At 48.9% G+C, this 23581-nt stretch overlaps 1 protein-coding gene across 1 annotated transcript; it reads right to left on the bottom strand.

The window, feature by feature from the left end:
• Nucleotides 1–646: 646 nt before the first annotated feature.
• On the bottom strand, nt 647–4524 carry LOC123148924 (zinc finger CCHC domain-containing protein 7). Its single transcript, XM_044568447.1, has 7 exons — nt 3967–4524; nt 3248–3358; nt 2995–3153; nt 2080–2244; nt 1485–1601; nt 1296–1403; nt 647–1219 (listed from the first exon to the last, which is right to left on the bottom strand). The coding sequence occupies exons 1-7, from the start codon at nt 4327–4329 to the stop codon at nt 809–811; spliced, it is 1434 nt and encodes a 477-aa protein (XP_044424382.1). The 5' UTR covers nt 4330–4524; the 3' UTR covers nt 647–808.
• Nucleotides 4525–23581: the final 19057 nt, after the last annotated feature.

Raw genomic sequence — 23581 nt, 5'->3', positions numbered from 1 at the left:
AGCACATCTCCTCCTGGTCCAGTAGGTTCTCAATAAGAACTTGAACTTCCTTTAGCCACGCGCGACTTTCAGAACTCTTGCCGGTTAGTTAATTAGATAAGCTTTGTTTATAGTTTAAAAGTTTAAAACAAGGAAAAAGAGAGAGTCCAGATGGAAGTTAGCTAGCACCTGGGTCGGTTCGACCAGATATTGAACTATGTTGTGTCTTTATTCACATTTGTTAATTTCTGAAACATCTCATATTATCAAATGGACATGTAAAAAATCATATTTACAAGCACCGGCTGCTCGTGCGCTCTGTAAATTAGCGCGTCTGCTGGAGCTACTCATGCGCGCCATCTTTTGCGGCGGCCATTGAAGCCAACACCCTAATGTACACAAAAAAGTGCTATTTCGACACTGTAAAACAGTTTTAGCGCGGTTGCACACCTGTTGGAGATGCTCTTATATTTCAACTCGCATCGTACGCAGTACCATGGTAGTTGCTCGACTTCATAGAATACTTCAAAAATGACCTGATAGTGGCAGAAACCATTGGGCTGTGAAATAATATATCGCTCTTGTATAAGTACACAGAAACTTACGCTGTATAGCGGCGCAGAGTGCAGAGTGCAGAGTGACATGCCGTGTTTGCAGTAGGCAGCCATTGAAGTGCAACACAAAGCATGCCCAGACCAGGAATGGACACAACGTATACAACTCTGAAGATACAGAAAACAGCCCTTTCAGGGAAACGGTATTACAGGCAGAGTACATCCCTAAGAGATCTACTATGGAACGAACAACAAAACCAAAAGTAAGCTCCAGCCTAACTTCTTTCAAAGCGGTGATGGGTGTTGCTGGCGAATCTTGACGAAGACGAGCCGTGTTTTCTCGCACTTGGTGAATATTGCGAGTTGTGCCATGAAAAATCTTGTCCTTGAGGAGTAGAATAGTCACCGCCAGAGGAGCGATGGTGGTGATTATTGTAGGGCTTCTTAGGAGTAGATTGGGAGTCCCACCCAATTCCTTTGTACTTCTTGGATGGAAGATCGTCATGGTCCTCAGGAATCCAACCACCCCTAGCTCTGGATTTACCACGAGGTGTCTCCCATCTATCCTCGAATAGGGGGCTTTTTCTTTTGTGAGATCCATGAGGAGCTGATCTAGGGCCAGAGTCATTTTTCCATTTGTCCTTTCTACGACCATGCGACGACAACTCGCCTTTGAACCGGCCGGGCTGCAAAAATAATAAAGTACACAAGATAAATACCCAAGCCATTCTTTATCAGCAGAGGAAATCATGAGATGCTTACCTTAGCACTATTTGTGCAGCCACGTGCGAAGTGACCATCTTCGCCACATTTGTAGCACAAGGTCGGAGTTGTCGCAACACTTGTCTCCCTACGTTGCTTGGCACATCCCTATGACCAAATGTTGGTTACTAGTCAACTGGCTTGAAAAGCAACAGATAGACACAGAAGGATAGAAAAATTAAAACTTACCAAACCAGTATGACCAGATTGGGCACAGTTATAACAAGTAACTTCTTTTGAACAACTATCAGAGAAGTCGGTGCAACAGAGGTGACCATTCTGGTTACACACATAGCATTTTATTTCCTGCATTGTCCAGCAAGATGGATGGTGAGGGAGAAAGCAAATTTGCAATTTCATGACTAGACTTCAGCAAATAATTTATATTGTATTGCGTATTACTAAGTGGAAAAAACTTATATATGCAGATCCAGGAACTGGATTAGTATAGAAAATGGTAGGAAAAGCCTACCAGAAAAACAACCTGATTCATCAAATTTAACATAATTTATGAGCCCACACAGTAAACAGGATTAACAAGTGTATCCTACCAATATAATCAACAAGCTCATGGCACAATACACTTATAAGACTTTTTCTTCAGATAAAAGTTTTGGGAAAAGTGTATCTTTCAGGCTGTCATAACCTTATTCAGAAACCAAAACAGAGCAGCACTTTGTTTCTTTTGTAGCTATAAAGAGGCAAGTAACCAACATATGAACACCTCATCTGCGGCAGCAAGACGAAAACTTGGAGAAGACAATAACGGCCAAAGAGAACTCACCTTGACATCATCTGGTGGATAATCATTGGAACATCCAAACATATCGTGGCCGGTTTCTCCGCATCTCAAACACAATGTGGTGTACTGCTGAGTATTCTTTGTGTGCTTATCAGGGCAATCTTTCGCCATATGACCTCCTTTTTTGCAGATGAAACACTCTTGACCCTACAAAAAGAATTAAGAGATATTTGATTACTGGCAATGACAACCACTGGCAAGAAGCATTTGTAGATCAACGCTATTTAGCATGTGAGCCCAAAATAATCTACACGTGCAACCCCCAAGCACAGACAATACAAACAATACAGTCAAGACTACTGGAATATCTGCATGCCAAAAAAAATTTGCAAGTATTCAGATTTAACCAAAATGAGATCATAAGTTATGAATATGCATGCATGCATGATCAGTCTCAAAGGAAGATCTCTCCAAAGAAATCACAGTCATAAAACACGGATATCACTCCCATTCAAATAGTATTACGAGTACAACACATGAACAGTGAACGAATAGATCTGGAAAGCGCAAACTACTTGGAGCAAAAATGCAAAATACGAACTTGCATGATGGGTAGAAATGAGTTGTTGTTTAAATTAGGATTAACTGGAGAGTGGATTTGAACAGAACACATTCTGCCAATGTTTTTGGCTTTTTATATCTAATGTTGAAAATGGGTACGATCAAGTGTCCTACAACTTGTCGACTAAATTATATTGAATGACAAAGTTAATCAAGGTCTTAACAATTGCATGGTGGAAACCTAAATGAGATGATTGCACCCTAAATGAGACAGCTACATAAAAAGCAAGGAAACAACCTCTGCCAAAGGAAACCATATACAGTGAGCTCATCAAGGGTATGAGTGGACATACCCAAGTCACGGAGCGATAATTCGTCCGAGCTAGAGAGACCAACCTGCGTGCACTGCTTCGCATTGTGTCCGAACAATCCACAAACGAAGCAAGGCTTCTTCCGCTTCTCCATTGGGCAGTTCACAGCTACATGACCTTCCTCACCACAGTTAAAGCAAGTCTCCAATATAGTTTCCCCAGGATCAAAGTATCTTGGTATACGCTGGCCATAAGCAGAAGCAACATAACTATCAGCTTACCACAGTTACCCATGTACAGGGAAATTCACTGCAAGGAAAAATTCACTTGGCACTTACAAGAAGCTTCCGCAGAACTGTGTTGTCGGATACAGGGGCATCAACGCCATTTTCGGTGGGCACTGATTCCACTGTCCCAGTTTGTCCCTCCTGGGCGCCAGCAACCTGAGGCTGAAAGAGACAAATACATTCATCAACTACAGCTCCAGGAAGACTATCATATTGTTCCCAACAAAGGAACATCAAACACAGATGTCGATCCACTAATAAGATAAAATCAGCTGTTCTACACAAGCCAAGGTTTTCAATACACTATTCAGTTCACGAATGTTTTAGCGTGCACATGTTTTACTTACTGTTAACGGATAAAAAGAAAAACACTGTATCACTTTGATTTGTATGAGACCAAAAGTATGTGCCTTCTGTGTAGGAAAGAACAGCATACTGCCTTTTATACCGTTTCCAAAGAAGGAAATTGATAGTAGTACCGACCATTGACTCCTGGTAAAGCACAGTTAACCAAACGATCGTAGCAATAAGGCAGCAAGCAAAGAAGAATGCTCCCCTAGATCCAAACGTTGAAAAGGCAAGCTTCCAGTGCGCTCACACTTGAGGCAGTTGAACCACATACAAAGCTTCCAATTCAAGGTGATTCTACACGACATTGCTACTGAAGCCTCTATAAAAATCCTGTGTGCGTTCGATTCTTCGATTGCAAAAGTAAACACGTAAAATAGTAGTGCGTAATCATGAGCTGAGCGTGGGCCAGGAGCAATTACCTCCTCCTTGTCGGCGGCGGCGGCGGCGGCGGCGTCCTCCTTGCGCTGCTTCTTCCTCCTCTCCTTGCGGCGCTGCTTCTTCTTCTTGTCCTTCCTCCTGCTGGGGTCGGCCTCGCCGAGCTCCACCACGGCGTCCTCGTCCACCTCCTCGTCGGAGGACAGGGGGAGCACCTCGGCGAGCCCGGGCTGGCCTCCCGCGGCCCCGCGCCGCCGCGCCCGCGCGACGATCTCGAGGGTGAGGTCCTCGTTGCCCGCCTCGTCCTCGTCGTCGCTGGGGGGCGCGCGGGGCCGCGCGGGAGAGGGCGAGCCGGCGTCGTCCAGGTCCGGGTCGCGCCGCGCCTTCGAGCGCCAGCGCTGCGCCATCGCCGTCGGCGTCGGCGGCGCGGAGGCGGGGAGGGGGAGAGGGAGCGAACCCTAGCTAGCGTGGTGCGGCGGGGCAAGGGGGCGCGTCCCTCGCGGGAGGCGGAATATTCCGGTCCAACGGTTGGGTGGGCCGCGGCGTCGAGGGGGGAAGACGGCGGCCGGCAGCACGTCGCGCGGGTGGGGTGTGGCGGGCCGGCGGCTAGGGCTTTTTTTTAGGAAGTGTGGCGGCTAGGTTTAGATTGGGGGAAGCGGTTTGTGTGGCCAGGTGCGCCTGCGCGCTGCGCTGGCTTGCTCCGGTTGTGTGGGCCGAGAGAGGCCGGTGGGCTGTTGGTGGCCTGCTGGGCTGCTAGGCCTACGCGGGATGGGCCAGCCGTTAACTCCTATTCAGCGCTTTAAACGCCCGTTAAAGGACATTATGAAGCAGGGTCTGGTCAAGCAAATACTCGCTCCGTTCTGAATTACTTGTCTTAGATTTGTCTAGATACGAAGGTATCCAAGACAAGTAATTCGGAACGGAGGAAGTAGGTGATGGGACTTCGATGGCGAAATGGAGCAATAACTGGATCCCTAGAACAGAGCTAATGAGGCCACTCGTGTCTAGAGTGGCAAACTCACCTCAACTAGTTGTTGAACTAATTGATTCAGGTAATGCACGATGGAATATGGAGCTAGTATAGCAGGTGTTTCTGCCGTTCGATGCACAGGCAATCTTTTAGATCCCGATTTGTGTAAGGAATGTGCAGGACTACTGGTCTTGGATGTTTGAGAAATCGGGCATTTTCAGTGTCAGATCATGTTTATCGTATGATAGTTGAAACCAAGAAACGGCGCAAGGACTGGCTGGAATCTCGTCCGGGAGTCTCTTACCGCAAAGAAGAGGAGTCGGGTTGGGTTCACTTATGGAAAACTTATGTTTCGGCAAAGATCAGAGTTTTCTTGTGGAGACTTGCGCATCAATCTATACAAACGAAAGATGTCAGAATGCATGGGAATATGGCTACGAGTTGCACATGTGCTATCTGTGGAACTCCGGACTTATGGAAGCATAGCCTGATGGAGTGTACGACTGCTCGATGTGTTTGGTCATTGGTTGACCAGGAGCTAATTGATGAATTAATGATCAATACCGAACAGAATGCAAAGAGGTGGTTATTTACTGTGATTGGGCAACTTTCCCATGAGAAGTTTATCAAGGTAGCAGTCACCCTTTCCCATGGCGGGCGAGACGGGAGCTGATTCACGAAGGAATAAATCAAAGCCCTCCGTCGACATATATGTTCATTACCCATTTCATCTCAGAGTTGGAAGAGGGTCAGCAGCAAACACAGAACCAGGTGATTAATCCGGTGATTGCAGCCCCGAGGAGATGGATTCTGGCTATTGTAGGGTACACCAAGATCAATGTCAACGCCTCTGTTTCATGTGGAGTTGGTGCAGTTGCGGCTGTGTGCAGGAACAACAATGGAGGATACCTTGGATCTTCTGTGTATGTCATTTGAAGGTTGACAGATCCGCCTACACTTGAAGCTATTGCATGGAGGGAAGGTTTATCTCTTGTGGAAGATCTAGCTCCAAATTTTGGTGATTGCATCTGATTGTCAAACGGTGGTGAAGCATATCAAAGATAGATTGGGAGGAAACTGAAGGAAATATGCCCTAGAGGCAATAATAAAGTTATTATTTATTTCCTTATATCATGATAAATGTTTATTATTCATGCTAGAACTGTATTAACCGGAAACATAATACATGTGTGAATACATAGAAAACAGAGTGTCACTAGTATGCCTCTATTTGACTAGCTCGTTAATCAAAGATGGTTATGTTTCCTAACCATGAACAAGGAGTTGTTATTTGATTGACGAGATCACATCATTAGGTGAATGATCTGATTGACATGACCCATTCCATTAGCTTAGCACCCGATCATTTAGTATGTTGCTATTGCTTTCTTCATGACTTATACATGTTCCTATGTGTCAAGGGCCTCGGTGCCCAAGACAGCAGGACCTCGACTACGTAGTTCGTAGTCGCGGTGGATAGGAGTGCTAGGGTTTTTGCCTGGCTGCTCTATGATGCGGGAGGGGAAGATAGAAGGAAATAACTTTATTGCTTATCCCTAAAGGGTGCTAACTATCTGATATATAAAGGCCCCATGGGCTAATAACAAACTAGAAACCTATACGAAATAAACTAGTCTAGGAACTAATGTGCCCGGATCAGGACTCCTGTCCAGCCTGCGCCTTGCCTGATGCGGCCGTCGGCTGCTCCTGGCCGCGCGGCCCACGTCTGTAAGACGTGCCCCACATGACATCTTTCCCCCCCTCGACGAGCAGCTCGTCCTCGAGCTGAAAAGCGGGGTAGCGCTCGACGAAACTGTCAAGATCCTCCCATGTAGCTGACGAAGCTGCTTCACCCTTCCAGTGGACGAGTAGCTGGCGAACGCCGCGTGCTAGGCGCGCACGAGTCACGCGCTCTGGTTCTGGAACAGCCGCCCCGTTGTGGATCGAAGGCAATCCCGGCGGTGTAGTTGGAGGAATGCCGAAGAACTTCTTGAGGAGGCCCACGTGGAACACGTCATGGAGGCACGAGCGTGCCGGAAGCTCAAGACGGTATGCCACGTCGTTGATCACTTCTGAAATGCGGTACGGCCCATAGAATCGTGGCTTGAGCTTGCCCCTGGTTGGCAAGTTGAGAGAGGACGCGGCGCGCTGTCGAAGGCGAAGCCAAACCCAATCGCCCACCTCATGCCGAATGTCCCGATGACGTCTGTCGTAGTAGGACTTATAGACCGCCTGTGCCTGTTGTAGACGATAGCGGACGTCCTCGATAAGTTCGTCGCGCTCAGCCATGCTCCTGGCCACTGCAGCCACCCGTGTGTCGCCGGGCTCGTAAGAGCGAATAGTGGGAGGGTCACGGCCATACACAAGCTTGAACGGAGTCTCTTGGGTTGCTGTCTGGTAGGCGGTGTTGTATATGTACTCAGCCCAGGGAAGCCACCGGAGCCACTGCTTGGGACGATCCCCGGTAAGACACCGTAAATACATCACAATGATCTTGTTAGCAGCCTCCGTTTGACCATCCGACTGCGGGTGAAATGCTGACGTCATGTGCAGCTTTGTCCCCGTGAGGCGCATGAGCTCTTGCCAAAAAGCGGAGGTGAAGACGGGGTCGCGGTCAGAGACCATGGACTGCGGCACGCCGTGGAGACGAACAACCTCAGCGAAGAACACCTGTGCCACTGACTCTGCCGTGTATGGGTGGGCTAACGCCACAAAATGGCAATACTTGCTGAAGCGATCCACCACGGTGAGGATGACAGACTTCCCGCCTACTCGAGGAAGCGCTTCCACGAAGTCGATGCCGATGTCAGTCCACACGCCCGTGGGTACCGGCAGCGGCAGTAGCAGCCCAGCGGGGTGCAAGTGCTCGGACTTGTACCGCTGGCAAGTACCGCAAGTGCGGATGTACTCCTGCACCGTCTTGCGAAGGTTAGGTGCGTGGAAATCGCGGCGGAGACGATGCAATGTGCGCAGGACGCCTTCATGCCCATCATCGTGCACGGCACTGAGAATCTCCTGGAGTAGCGGGGATGACGGCGGAATGTAGAGGCGGCCGTTGAAAGTAACGAGGCCGTCGGAGAGCGCCCAAGGCTGTTGCCGCGCACCTGCCGTGATATCCTCCCGCAGTGCGACGAGCGCCGGATCAGTGGACGTCGCTTGCCGGAGGCGATTGATGAAGTCGAAACGAGGCCCTGAGACCGCCATGATCGTCGTCTCCTCCGTGTCACGGCGGGAAAGTGCATCCGCCACCGTGTTGGTACTACCTGCCTTGTACTCCACCGTAAAGTCGAATCCCAGGAGTTTGCCAACCCAATGATGCTGCGGGATGGTGGCCAAACGCTGGTCAAGCAGAAATTTGAGGCTGTAATGATCCGTTTTTACCACAAACTGACGCCCCCATAGGTACGGCCTCCAATGGCGAATCGCGAGCACCAGGCCGATGAGTTCCCGTTCATACGCTGCCAGGGAACGGTGACGTGGCGCGGCTGGCCGGCTAAAGAAAGCCACCGGGTGGTGGTCCTGAAGAAGGACGGCCCCGAAACCGTACGTCGATGCGTCACACTCGACGATGAACGGCCGTGTAAAATCCGGTAACGCGAGGACGGGAGCCGTGGTGATTGCCGTCTTGAGGGTGGTAAAAGCTGCTGCCGCCTCCGGCGACCAAGAGAAACCATCCTTGCGAAGGAGGGCCGTCAGGGGCGCGGCAACCACGCCAAAGTCCTTGACAAACTTGCGGTAGTACCCCGCAAGGCCGAGAAAGCCCCGAACCGCGCGCGCCGAGCGTGGTTGCGGCCAGTCCGCTACTGCCTGCACCTTTTCCGGATCCATGGCCACGCCTGCAGCGGAGATGGTGTGACCCAGGTATGCGATTGATTCAACGGCGAACGCGCATTTGGAGCGCTTGACGAAGAGCCGGTGCTGGTGCAGGACCGTGAAGACGGTGCGCACATGTCGGAGATGGTCAGCCCATGTCTCGCTGAAAATGAGGATGTCGTCAAAGAAGACGAGAACAAAACGGCGCAGGTATGGCCGCAGCAGATCATTCATGAGGGCCTGGAACGTGGCCGGCGCGTTGCAGAGTCCGAACGGCATCACCAGAAACTCGTAGAGGCCGTCATGAGTACGGAAAGCTGTCTTCGGGATGTCCTCCGCACGCATCCGCACCTGGTGGTAGCCGGAACGTAAATCGAGCTTGGTGAAGAAACGAGCGTGCCGTAGCTCGTCGAGGAGTTCGTCCACCACCGGAATCGGGAACGCATTCTTGACAGTAATGGCGTTCAGGGCGCGATAATCGATGCAGAAGCGCCAGGACCCGTCGGCCTTGCGGACCAGCAGTACCGGGGACGAGAATGCGGAACAACTCGCACGGATGATACCTTGGGCGAGCATGGCGGCGCACTGACGCTCCAGCTCGTCCTTGTGCGCGGCCGGGTATCGATACGGACGGACGGCCACCGGGGCGGAACCAGGTAGCAGGGTGATGCCGTGATCGCGGCTGCGGGGCGGGGGCACGCCGGAGGGGTCGGCGAAGATGCCGTCGAACTCGGTGATGATGGCGTCCAGGAAGTCGCGGCCGCTGCATGATTTTAGGGCTGGCCCGTCCGGTCCTGCAATGCCGTGCCAGCACACCCGATGGCCCCGCCGCCAGAATGTCATGGAGAGGGCTCGGAAATCCCACAGGATCGGTCCGAGCGACGCCAGCCACTGCGTGCCCAGGACGATGTCGTAGCCCGCGAGCGGCAAGGCGAGGAAATCCTCCGCGAACTCCTCGTGGCCGATGCGGAAGGGCACGACGCGGTACGCGCCCTGGCACGGAACGCGCTCGCCGTTGGCCACCGTGACGCGCATCTTCTCTGTGGTGGGGGGCGGTAACGTAGCACGAGCGGCCGCCTCTTCGGCGATGAAGTTGTGGGTGGAGCCTGAATCGATCAGGGCGAGGAGGGAGACACCTCCGAGAGTAATCTGCATCTGCATGGTTTCACTCGTGCGCACGCCGGCGATCGCGTGGAGCGAGATTTGAGGGTCGGCCCGCGATGCATCATCAGTGGCGGAGGCCGCGTCGTCGTCGTCGTCGTCCGGCGCTAAGTCGAGGAGAAAGATGCGCTGGCACACGCGGTTGTGGCCCCTGCCAAACTTCTCGTTACAGTTGAAGCAAAGGCCCAGGCGACGGCGTTCCTCCATCTCTGTCTGGGAGAGACGCTTGATTGGGCGTCCGTCCGGCAGATTGTGGCCCTGCTGAGGTGCGGCTGGTGGGGCCGGAGCGGGGGGCGCGAGGCGTGGTCCTGGTGTCGGCAGGATGCCCTTCTGTGGAAAACGCACCGGTGGCGCGGCGGAAAGCGCGCACTGGTCGCGCAGCTCCAATTTGCGGGCGAGGCTCATGGCGACGGCGAGGGACTGTGGGTTATGGATCTCCACGTCGAGGCTGAGGGGTGGCTGGAGTCCCGCGGTGAAGATCTGCACTTTCTGTGTCTCGGATAAGGTGCCTGCCCGGGGAAGGAGTGCCTCAAACCGCTCCTGGAAGTCGACGACGGACGTCGTGCGTTTGCACGCCATTAGTTCGCCCAGCGGGTTAGCGCGCAGCGGTGGCCCGAAGCGGAGATTGAGCAGCTCGGAGAAGCGGCGCCACGGAGGTGTGCCCTCGTCGCGCTGGACCTGCATATACCATAGTTGGGCAGGACCCTCGAGATTGTAGGACGCCATCCACACCTTCTCCTCCTCGGCGATCCGTTGTTGATGGAAGAAGGACTCGCATCTGTTGATGAAGGCGAGCGGATCAGACTTGCCGTCGAACTTGGGGAAGTCCATCTTCTGGAACCTGGGCGGCCGATCATTGTGGTGCTGCCCATCATGGGCGGCGGCAGCGCTGGACGAAGAGGAGGACTTGTCCTTCTGGAGTGCGGTGACGGACGACTGCAGGGACATCACCGTGGCCGTCAAGGCCTCGATCATCTTAGCCAGATCCGCGGTGGTCGGTTCTGCCATGCCGGAAGTGACCGAGGCGGCAGCGGATTGTGGCGATGTCGGGGAGCTGGGCGCGGACACAGGGGGGAAAGCGGCCGGCGGATGGAGCGTGGACGAGGAGGAGGATCGCCTGGAACCTGATACCAAGTTGTCAAGGGCCTCGGTGCCCAAGACAGCAGGACCTCGACTACGTAGTTCGTAGTCGCGGTGGATAGGAGCGCTAGGGTTTTTGCCTGGCTGCTCTATGATGCGGGAGGGGAAGATAGAAGGAAATAACTTTATTGCTTATCCCTAAAGGGTGCTAACTATCTGATATATAAAGGCCCCATGGGCTAATAACAAACTAGAAACCTATACGAAATAAACTAGTCTAGGAACTAATGTGCCCGGATCAGGACTCCTGTCCAGCCTGCGCCTTGCCTGATGCGGCCGTCGGCTGCTCCTGGCCGCGCGGCCCACGTCTGTAAGACGTGCCCCACATGACACTATGACTATGAGATTATGCAACTCCCGTTTGCCGGAGGAACACTTTGTGTGCTACCAAACGTCACAACGTAAATGGGTGATTATAAAGGTGCTCTACAGGTGTCTCCAAAGGTATATGTTGGGTTGGTGTATTTCGAGATTAGGATTTGTCACTCCGATTGTCGGAGAGGTATCTCTGGGCCCTCTCGGTAATGCACATCACATAAGCCTTGCAAGCATTGCAACTAATGAGTTAGTTGCGAGATGATGTATTACGAAACGAGTAAAGAGACTTGCCGGTAACGAGATTGAACTAGGTATTGAGATACCGACGACCGAATCTCGGGCAAGTAACATACCAATGACAAAGGGAACAACGTATGTTGTTATGCGGTCTGACCGATAAAGATCTTCGTAGAATATGTAGGAGCCAATATGAGCATCCAGGTTCCGCTATTGGTTATTGACCGGAGACGTGTCTCGGTCATGTCTACATTGTTCTCGAACCCGTAGGGTCCGCACGCTTAAGGTTTCGATGACAGTTATATTATGAGTTTATGAGTTTTGATGTACCGAAGTTAGTTCGGAGTCCCGGATGTGATCACGGACATGACGAGGAGTCTCAAAATGGTCGAGACATAAAGATTGATATATTGGACAGCTATATTCGGACACCGGAAGTGTTCCGGGTGATTTCGGAGAAAACTGGAGAGCTGGAGGGTTACCGAAAACCCCCCGGGAGAAGTAATGGGCCATATGGGCCTTAGTGGAGAGAGAGAGGGGCTGCGAGAGGTGGGCCGCGCGCCTCCTCCCCCTGGTCCGAATTGGACTAGGAGGGGGGGCGGCGCCCCCCTTTCCCTCTCCCTCCCCACTTCTTTACCCCTCCTAGTAGGAGTCCTACTCCTACTAGGAGGAGGACTCCTCTTGGCGCGCCTATAGGGGCCGGCCGGCCTCCTCCCCTTGCTCCTTTATATACGGGGGCAGGGGCACCCCTAGAGACACAAGTTGATCTTCGTGATCGTTCCTTAGCCGTGTGCGGTGCCCCCCTCCACCATATTCCACCTCGGTCATATTGTAGCGGTGCTTAGGCGAAGCCCTGCGACGGTAGTACATCAAGATCGTCACCACGCCGTCGTGCTGACGGAACTCTTCCCCGGCGCTTTGCTGGATCGGAGCCCGGGGATCGTCATCGAGCTGAACGTGTGCTAGAACTCGGAGGTGCCGTAGTTTCGGTGCTTGATCGTCGGACCGTGGAGACGTACGACTACATCAACCAAACGCTTCCGTTGTCGATCTACAAGGGTACGTAGATCACACTCTCCCCTCTCGTTGCTATGCATTACTATGATCTTGCGTGTGCATAGGAATTTTTTTGAAATTACTACGTTCCCCAACAGTGGCATCCGAGCCTAGGTTTTATATGTTGATGTTATATGCACGAGTAGAACACAAGTGAGTTGTGCACGATATAAGTCATACTGCTTACTAGCATGTCATACTTTGGTTCGGCGGTATTGTTGGACGAAACGGCCCGGACCGACATTACGCGTACGCTTACGCGAGACCGGTTCTCCCGACGTGCTTTGCACAAAGGTGGCTAGCGGGTGACAGTTTCTCCAACTTTAGTTGAACCGAGTGTGGCTACGCCCGGTCCTTGCGAAGGTTAAAACAGCACCAACTTGACAAACTATCGTTGTGGTTTTGATGCGTAGGTAAGATTGGTTCTTGCTTAAGCCCGCAGCAGCCACGTAAAACTTGCAACAACAAAGTAGAGGACGTCTAACTTGTTTTTGCAGGGCATGTTGTGATGTGATATGGTCAAGACATGATGCTAAATTTTATTGTATGAGATGATCATGTTTTGTAACCGAGTTATCGACAACTGGCAGGAGCCATATGGTTGTCGCTTTATTGTATGCAATGCAACCGCGTTGTAATGCTTTACTTTATCACTAAGCGGTAGCGATAGTCGTGGAAGCATAAGATTGGCGAGACGACAACGATGCTACGATGGAGATCAAGGTGTTGCGCCGGTGACGATGGTGATCATGACGGTGCTTCGAAGATGGAGATCACAAGCACAAGATGATGGTGGCCATATCATATCACTTATATTGATTGCATGTGATGTTTATCTTTTATGCATCTTATCTTGCTTTGATTGACGGTAGCATTATAAGATGATCTCTCACTAATTATCAAGAAGTGTTCTCCCTGAGTATGCACCGTTGCGAAAGTTCTTCGTGCTGAGACACCACGTGATGATCGGGTGTGATAGGCTCTACGTTCAAATACAATGGGTGCAAAACAGTTGCACACGCGAAATACTCAGGTTATACTTGACGAGCCAAGCATATACAGATATGGCCTCAGAACACGGAGACCGAAAGGTCAAGCGTGAATCATATAGTAGATATGATCAACATAGTGATGTTCACCAATGAAACTACTCCATCTCACGTGATGATCGGACATGGTTTAGTTGATTTGGATCACGTAATCACTTAGAGGATTAGAGGGATGTCTATCTAAGTGGGAGTTCTTTAAGTAAATTAATTGAACCTAAATTTATCATGAAACTTAGTACCTGATAGTATCTTGCTTGTTTATGCTTGATTGTAGATAGATGGCTCGTGTTGTTGTTCCCTTGAATTTTAATGCATTCGTTGAGAAAGCAAAGTTGAAAGATGATGGTAGCAATTACACGGACTGGGTCCGTAACTTGAGGATTATCCTCATTGCTGCACAGAAGAATTACGTCCTGGAAGCACCGCTGGGTGCCAGGCCTGCTGCTGGTGTTGGGGAACGTAGCAGAAATTCAAAATTTTCCTACGTGTCACCAAGATCTATCTATGGAGAAACCAGCTACGAGTAGAAGGAGAGTGCATCTAGATACCCTTGTAGATCGCTAAGCGGAAGCATTCAAGTGAACGGGGTTGATGGAGTCGTACTCGTCGTGATTCAAATCACCGATGATCAAGTGCCGAACGCACGGCACCTCCGCGTTCAACACACGTACAGCCCGGTGACGTCTCCCATGCCTTGATCCAGCAAGGAGAGAGGGAGAGGTTGAGGAAGACTCCATCCAACAGCAGCACAACGGCGTGGTGGTGGTGGAGGAGCGTGGCAATCCCGCAGGGCTTCGCCAAGCACCATGGGAGAGGAGGAGTAGGGAGAGAGGTAGGGCTGCACCAAGAGGGAGAGAACTCATGTGTATGGCAGCCCCAAAACTCATCTATATATAGGGGGAAGGGGGGGCTGCGCCCCCTTTAGGGTTTCCCACCCCCAAGGGGTGCGGCCAGCCCTAGATGGCAAAGGGGAGGCGGCCAAGGGGGGAGAGGAGAGGGAGGCGCACCAATATGGGCCTTAAGGCCCATCTGGACTAGGGTTTGCCCCCTCCCACTCTCTCTTGCGCCTTGGACTCCTTGTGGGGGGCGCACCAGCCCTCCTAGGGGCTGGTCCCCTCCCACACTTGGCCCACGCAGCCTTCTGGGGCAGGTGGCCCCACTTGGTGGACCCCGGGACCCTCCCGGTGGTCCCGGTACAATACCGATATCGCCCGAAACTTTTCCGGTGACCAAAACAGGACTTCCCATATATAAATCTTTACCTCCGGACCATTCCGGAACTCCTCGTGACGTCCGGGATCTCATCCGGGACTCCGAACAACATTCGGTAACCACATACAAGCTTCCTTTATAACCCTAGCGTCATCGAACCTTAAGTGTGTAGACCCTACGGGTTCGGGAGACATGTAGACATGACCGAGACGTTCTCCGGTCAATAACCAACAGCGGGATCTGGATACCCATGATGGCTCCCACATGTTCCACGATGATCTCATCGGATGAACCACGATGTCAAGGACTTAATCAATCCCGTATTCAATTCCCTTTGTCTATCGGTATGTTACTTGCCCGAGATTCGATCGTCGGTATCCAATACCTTGTTCAATCTCGTTACCGGCAAGTCACTTTACTCGTTCCGTAACACATCATCCCGTGATCAACTCCTTGGTCACATTGCGCATATGATGATGTCCTACCGAGTGGGCCCAGAGATACCTCTCCGTTTACACGGAGTGACAAATCCCAGTCTCGATCCGCATAAAACAATAGATACTTTCGGAGATACCTGTAGTGCACCTTTATAGTCACCCAGTTACGTTGTGACGTTTGATACACCCAAAGCACTCCTACGGTATCCAGGAGTTACACGCTCTCATGGTCAAAGGAAGAGATACTTGACATTGGCAAAGCTCTAGCAAACGAACTACACGATCTTTGTGCTAGGCTTAGGATTGGGTCTTGTCCATCACATCATTCTCCTAATGATGTGATCCCGTTATCAACGACATCCAATGTCCATAGCCAGGAAACCATGACTATCTGTTGATCACAACGAGCTAGTCAACTAGAGGCTCACTAGGGACATATTGTGGTCTATGTATTCACACGTGTATTACGATTTCCGGATAATACAGTTATAGCATGAATAAAAGACATTATCATGAACAAGAAATATAATAATACTTTTATTATTGCCTCTAGGGCATATTTCCAACAGTCTCCCACTTGCACTAGAGTCAATAATCTAGTTCACATCGCCATGTGATTAACACTCACAGGTCACATCGCCATGTGACTAATACCCAAGAGTTTACTAGAGTCAGTAGTCTAGTTCACATCACTATGTGATTAACACTCAATGAGTTTTATGTTTGATCATGTTGCTTGTGAGAGAGGTTTTAGTCAACGGGTCTGAACCTTTCAGATCCGTGTGTGCTTTACAAATCTCTATGTCATCTCCTAGATGCAGCTACCACGCTCTATTTGGAGCTATTCCAAACAACTGTTCTACTTGGAGCTATTCTAAATTATTGCTCCATTATATGTATCCGGTCTCTCTACTCAGAGCTATCCGGATAGGTGTCAAGCTTGCATCGTCGTAACCTTTACGACGAACTCTTTTACCACCTCCATAATCGAGAAAATTCCTTAGTCCACTAGTTACTAAGGATAACTTTGACCGCTGTCCTATGATCCATTCATGGATCACTCTTGTACCCCTTGACTGACTCATGGCAAGGCACACTTCAGGTGCGGTACACAGCATAGCATACTGTAGAGCCTACGTCTTAAGCATAGGGGACGACCTTCGTCCTTTCTCTCTATTCTGCCGTGGTCGAGCTTTAAGTCTTAACTTCGTACCTTACAACTCAGGCAAGAACTCCTTCTTTGACTGGTCCATCTTGAACACCTTCAAGATCATGTCAAGGTATGTGCTCATTTGAAAGTATTATTAAGCATTTTGATCTATCCTTATAGATCTTGATGCTCAATGTTCAAGTAGCTTAATCCAGGTTTTCTATTGAAAAACACCTTTCAAATAACCCTATATGCTTTCTAGAAATTCTACATCATCTCTGATCATCAATATGTCAACAACATATACTCATCAGAAATTCTATAGTGCTCCCACTCACTTCTTTGGAAATACAAGTTTCTCATAAACTTTGTATAAATCCAAAATCTTTGATCATCTCATCAAAGCGTACATTCCAACTCCGAGATGCTTACTCCAGTCCTTAGAAGGATCGCTGGAGCTAGCATACCTTTTAGCATCCTTAGGATCGACAAAACTTTTCTGATTGTATTGCATACAACCTTTCCTTACGAAAACTAGTAAGGAAACTTGTCTTGACATCCATCTGCCAGATTTCATAAATGCAGCTAATGCTAACATGATTCCGACGGACTTTAAGCATCGCTACGAGTGAGAAAATCTCATCGTAGTCAACTCCTTGAACTTGTCGGAAAACACTTCGCCACAAGTCGAGCTTCATAGATGGTGACATTACCATCCACGTCCGTCTTCTTCTTAAAAGATCCATTTATCTCAATGGATTGCCGATCATCGGGCAAGTCCATCAAAGTCCATGCTTTGTTCTGATATATGGATACTATCTCGGATTTCATGGCTTCTAACCATTTGTCGGAATTCGGGCCCACCATCGCTTCTCCATAGCTCGTAGGTTCATTGTTGTCTAGCAACATGACCTTCAAGACAGGATCACCTTACCACTCCGAAGTAGTACGTGTCCTTGTCGTCCTACGAGGTTCGGTAGTGACTTGATCCGAAGCTTCATGATCACTATCATAAGCTTCCACTTCAATTGGTGTAGGTGCCACAGGAACAACTTCCTGTGCCCTGCCACACACTAGTTGAAGAGACGGTTCAATAACCTCATCAAGTTTCCACCATCCTCCCACTCAATTCTTTCGAGAGAAACTTTTCCTCGAGAAAGGACCTGATTCTAGAAACAATCCCTTATTGCTTTCGGATCTGAGACAGGAGGTATACCCAACTGTTTTGGGTGTCCTATGAAGATGCATTTTATCCGCTTTGGGTTCGAGCTTATCAATCCTGAAACTTTTCACATAAGCGTCGCAGCCCCAAACTTTAAGAAACGACAACTTAGGTTTCTCTAAACCATAATTCATACGGTGTCATCTCAACGGAATTACGTGGTGCCCTATTTAAAGTGAATGTGGTTGTCTCTAATGCCTAACCCATGAACGATAGTGGTAATTCGATAAGAGACATCATGGTACGCACCATATCCAATAGGGTGCAACTATGATGTTCGGACACACCATCACACTATGGTGTTCCAGGCGGTATTAATTGTGAAACAATTTCCACAATGTCTTAATTGTGTGCCAAAACTCGTAACTCAGATATTCATCTCTATGATCGTATCATAGACATTTTATCCTCTTGTCACAATGATCTTCTACTTCACTCTGAAATTACTTGAACCATTCAATAATTCAGACTTGTGTTTCATCAAGTAAATATTCTCAACATCTACTCGAATCATCTGTGAAGTAAGAACATAACGATATTCACTGCATGCCTCAGCACTTATTGGACTGCACACATCAAAATGTGTTACTTCCAACAAGTTGCTATCTTGTTCCATCTTATTGAAACCGAGGCTTTTCAGTCATCTTGCCTATGTGGTATGATTTGCATATCTCAAGTGATTCAAAATCAAGTGAGTCCGAACGGTCCATTTGCATGGAGTTTCTTCATGCATATACACCAATAGACATGGTTCGCATGTCTCAAACTTTTCAAAAACGAGTGAGTCCAAAGATCCATCAACATGGAGCTTCTTCATGCGTTTTATACCAATATGACTTACACAGCAGTGCCACAAGTAAGTGGTACTATCATTACTATCTTATATCTTTTGGCATGAAAATGTGTATCACTACGATCGAGATTCAATAAACCATTCATTTTAGGTGTAAGACCATTGAAGGTATTATTCAAATAAACAGAGTAACCATTATTCTCCTTAAATGAATAACCGTATTGCGATAGACATAATCCAATCATGTCTATGCTCAACGCAAACACCAATCTCGGTGGTAGAGGGAGCGTGCGATGCTTGATCATATCAACCTTGGAAACACTTCCAACACATATCGTCAGCTCACCTTTAGCTAGTCTCCGTTTATTCCGTAGCTTTTATTTCGAGTTACTAACACTTAGCAACCGAACCGGTATCTAATACCCTGGTGCTACTAGGAGTACTAGTAAAGTACACATTAACATAATGTATATCCAATATACTTCTATCGACCTTGCCAGCCTTCTCATCTACCAAGTATCTAGGGTAATCTGCTCCAGTGGTTGTTCCCCTTATTACAGAAGCACTTAGTCTCGGGTTTGGGTTCAACCTTGGGTTTCTTCACTGGAGCAGCAGCTGATTTGCCGTTTCATGAAGTATCCCTTCTTTCCCTTGCCCTTCTTGAAACTAGTGGTTTCACCAACCATCAACAATTGATGCTCCTTCTTGATTTCTACTTTCGCGGTGTCAAACATCGCGAATACCTCAAGGATCATCATATCTATCCCTGATATGTTATAGTTCATCACGAAGCTCTAGCAGCTTGGTGGCAATGACTTTGGAGAAACATCACTATCTCATCTGGAAGATCAACTCCCACTCGATTCAAGTGATTGTTGCACTCAGACAATCTGAGCACAAGCTCAACGATTGAGCTTTTCTCCCTTAGTTTGCAGGCTAAGAAAATCGTCGGAGGTCTCATACCTCTTGACGTGGGCACGAGCCTGAAATCCCAATTTCAGCCCTCGAAACATCTCATATGTTCCGCGACGTTTCGAAAACGTCTTTGGTGCCTCTACTTAAACCATTTAACTGAACTATCACGTAGTTATCAAAACGTGTATGTTCGATGTTCGAAACATCCACAAACGACGTTTGGGGTTCAGCACACTGAGCAGTGCATTAAGGACATAAGCTTTCTACTGTCCGCATAATCGCTACTATCAACTTTCAACTATATTTTCTCTAGGAACATATCTAAAACAGTAGAACTAAAGCGCGAGCTACGACATAATTTGCAAAAGGTCTTTTGACTATGTTCAGGATAATTAAGTTCATCTTATGAACTCCCACTCAGATAGACATCCCTCTGGTCATCTAAGTGATTACATGATCCGAGTCAACTAGGCCGTGTCCGATCATCACGTGAGACGGACTAGTCATCATCGGTGAACATCTTCATGTTGATCGTATCTACTATACGACTCATGCTCGACCTTTCGGTCTCCGTGTTCCGAGGCCATGTCTGCACATGCTAGGCTCGTCAAGTTAACCCTAAGTGTTTTCGCTGTGTAAAACTGTCTTACACCCGTTGTATGTGAACGTAAGAATCCATCACACCCGATCATCACGTGGTGCTTAGAAGCGACGAACTGTAGCAACGGTGCACAGTTAGGGGAGAACACTTCTTGAAATTTTGTAAGGGATCATCTTATTTACTACCGTCGTCCTAAGCAAACAAGATGCATAAACATGATAAACATCACATGCAATCAAATAGTGACATGATATGGCCAATATCATTTTGCTCCTTTTGATCTTCATCTTCGGGGCTCCATGATCATCATCGTCACCGGCACGACACCATGATCTCCATCATCATGATCTCCATCATCGTGTCTTCATGAAGTTGTCACGCCAACGACTACTTCTACTTCTATGACTAACGCGTTTAGCAATAAAGTAAAGTAGTTTACATGGCGTTCTTCAATGACACGCAGGTCATACAATAAATAAAGACAACTCCTATGGCTCCTGCCGGTTGTCATACTCATCGACATGCAAGTCGTGAATCCTATTACAAGAACATGATCAATCTCATACATCACATATCATTCATCACATTCTTCTTGGCCATATCACATCACATAGCATACCCTGCAAAAACAAGTTAGACGTCCTCTAATTGTTGTTGCATGTTTTACGTGGCTGCTATGGGTTTCTAGCAAGAACGTTTCTTACCTACGCAAAACCACAACGTGATATGCCAATTGCTATTTACCCTTCATAAGGACCCTTTTCATCGAATCCGTTCCGACTAAAGTGGGAGAGACTGGCACCCGCTAGCCACCTTATGCACCAAGTGCATGTCAATCGGTGGAACCTGTCTCACGTAAGAGTACGTGTAAGGTCGGTCCGGGCCGCTTCATCCCACAATACCGTCGAAACAAGATTGGACTAGTAACGGTAAGCATATTGAACAACATCAACGCCCACAACTACTTTGTGTTCTACTCGTGCAAAGAATCTACGCAATAGACCTAGCTCATGATGCCACTGTTGGGGAACGTAGCAGAAATTCAAAATTTTCCTACGTGTCACCAAGATCTATCTATGGAGAAACCAGCTACGAGTAGAAGGAGAGTGCATCTACATACCCTTGTAGATCGCTAAGCGGAAGCGTTCAAGTGAACGGGGTTGATGGAGTCGTACTCGTCGTGATTCAAATCACCGATGATCAAGTGCCGAACGCACGGCACCTCCGCGTTCAACACACGTACAGCCCGGTGACGTCTCCCACGCCTTGATCCAGCAAGGAGAGAGGGAGAGGTTGAGGAAGACTCCATCCAACAGCAGCACAACGGCGTGGTGGTGGTGGAGGAGCGTGGCAATCCCGCAGGGCTTCGCCAAGCACCATGGGAGAGGAGGAGTAGGGAGAGAGGTAGGGCTGCACCAAGAGGGAGAGAACTCATGTGTATGGCAGCCCCAAACTCATCTATATATAGGGGGAAGGGGGGGCTGCGCCCCCTTTAGGGTTTCCCACCCCCAAGGGGTGCGGCCAGCCCTAGATGGCAAAGGGGAGGCGGCCAAGGGGGGAGAGGAGAGGGAGGCGCACCAATATGGGCCTTAAGGCCCATCTGGACTAGGGTTTGCCCCCTCCCACTCTCTCTTGCGCCTTGGACTCCTTGTGGGGGGCGCACCAGCCCTCCTAGGGGCTGGTCCCCTCCCACACTTGGCCCACGCAGCCTTCTGGGGCAGGTGGCCCCACTTGGTGGACCCCGGGACCCTCCCGGTGGTCCCGGTACAATACCGATATCGCCCGAAACTTTTCCGGTGACCAAAACAGGACTTCCCATATATAAATCTTTACCTCCGGACCATTCCGGAACTCCTCGTGACGTCCGGGATCTCATCCGGGACTCCGAACAACATTCGGTAACCACATACAAGCTTCCTTTATAACCCTAGCGTCATCGAACCTTAAGTGTGTAGACCCTACGGGTTCGGGAGACATGCAGACATGACCGAGACGTTCTCCGGTCAATAACCAACAGCGGGATCTGGATACCCATGATGGCTCCCACATGTTCCACGATGATCTCATCGGATGAACCACGATGTCAAGGACTTAATCAATCCCGTATTCAATTCCCTTTGTCTATCGGTATGTTACTTGCCCGAGATTCGATCGTCGGTATCCAATACCTTGTTCAATCTCGTTACCGGCAAGTCACTTTACTCGTTCCGTAACACATCATCCCGTGATCAACTCCTTGGTCACATTGCGCATATGATGATGTCCTACCGAGTGGGCCCAGAGATACCTCTCCGTTTACACGGAGTGACAAATCCCAGTCTCGATCCGCATAAAACAATAGATACTTTCGAAGATACCTGTAGTGCACCTTTATAGTCACCCAGTTACGTTGTGACGTTTGATACACCCAAAGCACTCCTACGGTATCCAGGAGTTACACGCTCTCATGGTCAAAGGAAGAGATACTTGACATTGGCAAAGCTCTAGCAAATGAACTACACGACCTTTTGTGCTAGGCTTAGGATTGGGTCTTGTCCATCACATCATTCTCCTAATGATGTGATCCCGTTATCAACGACATCCAATGTCCATAGTCAGGAAACCATGACTATCCGTTGATCACAACGAGCTAGTCAACTAGAGGCTCACTAGGGACATGTTGTGGTCTATGTATTCACACGTGTATTACGATTTCCGGATAATACAGTTATAGCATGAATAAAAGACATTTATCATGAACATTGAAATATAATAATACTTTTATTATTGCCTCTAGGGCATATTTCCAACAGCTGGAGCAACACCAGATGTTATGAACGTCTGGCAGAGCAAAGCTGATGACTACTCGATAGTTCAGTGTGCCATGCTTTACGGCTTAGAATCGGGACTTCAACGACGTTTTGAACGTCATGGAGCATATGAGATGTTCCAGGAGTTGAAGTTAATATTTCAAGCAAATGTCCGGATTGAGAGATATGAAGTCTCCAATAAGTTCTATAGCTGCAAGATGGAGGAGAACAGTTCTGTCAGTGAGCATATACTCAAAATGTCTGGGTATAATAATCACTTGATTCAATTGGGAGTTAACCTTCCAGATGATTGCGTCATTGACAGAATTCTCCAATCATTGCCACCAAGCTACAAGAGCTTCGTGATGAACTATAATATGCAAGGGATGAATAAGACTATTCCCGAGCTCTTCGCAATGCTGAAAGCTGCGGAGGTAGAAATCAAGAAGGAGCATCAAGTGTTGATGGTCAACAAGACCACTAGTTTCAAGAAAAAGGGCAAAGAGAAGAAGAAGGGGAACTTCAAAAAGAACGGCAAGCAAGTTGCTACTCAAGAGAAGAAACCCAAACCTGGACCTAAGCCTGAAACTGAGTGCTTCTACTGCAAGCAGACTGGTCACTGGAAGCGGAACTGCCCCAAGTATTTGGCGGATAAGAAGGATGGCAAGGTGAACAAAGGTATATGTGATATACATGTTATTGATGTGTACCTTACTAATGCTCGCAGTAGCACCTGGGTATTTGATACTGGTTCTGTTGCTAATATTTGCAACTCGAAACAGGGACTACGGGTTAA

This window comes from Triticum aestivum, chromosome 7A, assembly GCF_018294505.1.
Source record: "Triticum aestivum cultivar Chinese Spring chromosome 7A, IWGSC CS RefSeq v2.1, whole genome shotgun sequence".
NCBI lineage: Eukaryota > Viridiplantae > Streptophyta > Magnoliopsida > Poales > Poaceae > Triticum > Triticum aestivum.
The sequence above is the reverse complement of the archived record's forward strand: the minus strand, read 5'-3'. Positions and strand labels throughout refer to the sequence as shown.

Excerpts from the sequence above, each read along its gene's own strand:
- LOC123148924 (XM_044568447.1), bottom strand. The coding sequence starts at position 4,329 with ATGGCGCAGCGCTGGCGCTCGAAGGCGCGGCGCGACCCGGACCTGGAC. Across the intron at positions 1,404-1,484 it reads AATCTGGTCATACTGGTTTG|GGATGTGCCAAGCAACGTAG; the intron begins GTAAGTTTTAAT and ends ATTTGGTCATAG. Across the intron at positions 1,220-1,295 it reads GCTGCACAAATAGTGCTAAG|CCCGGCCGGTTCAAAGGCGA; the intron begins GTAAGCATCTCA and ends TTATTTTTGCAG.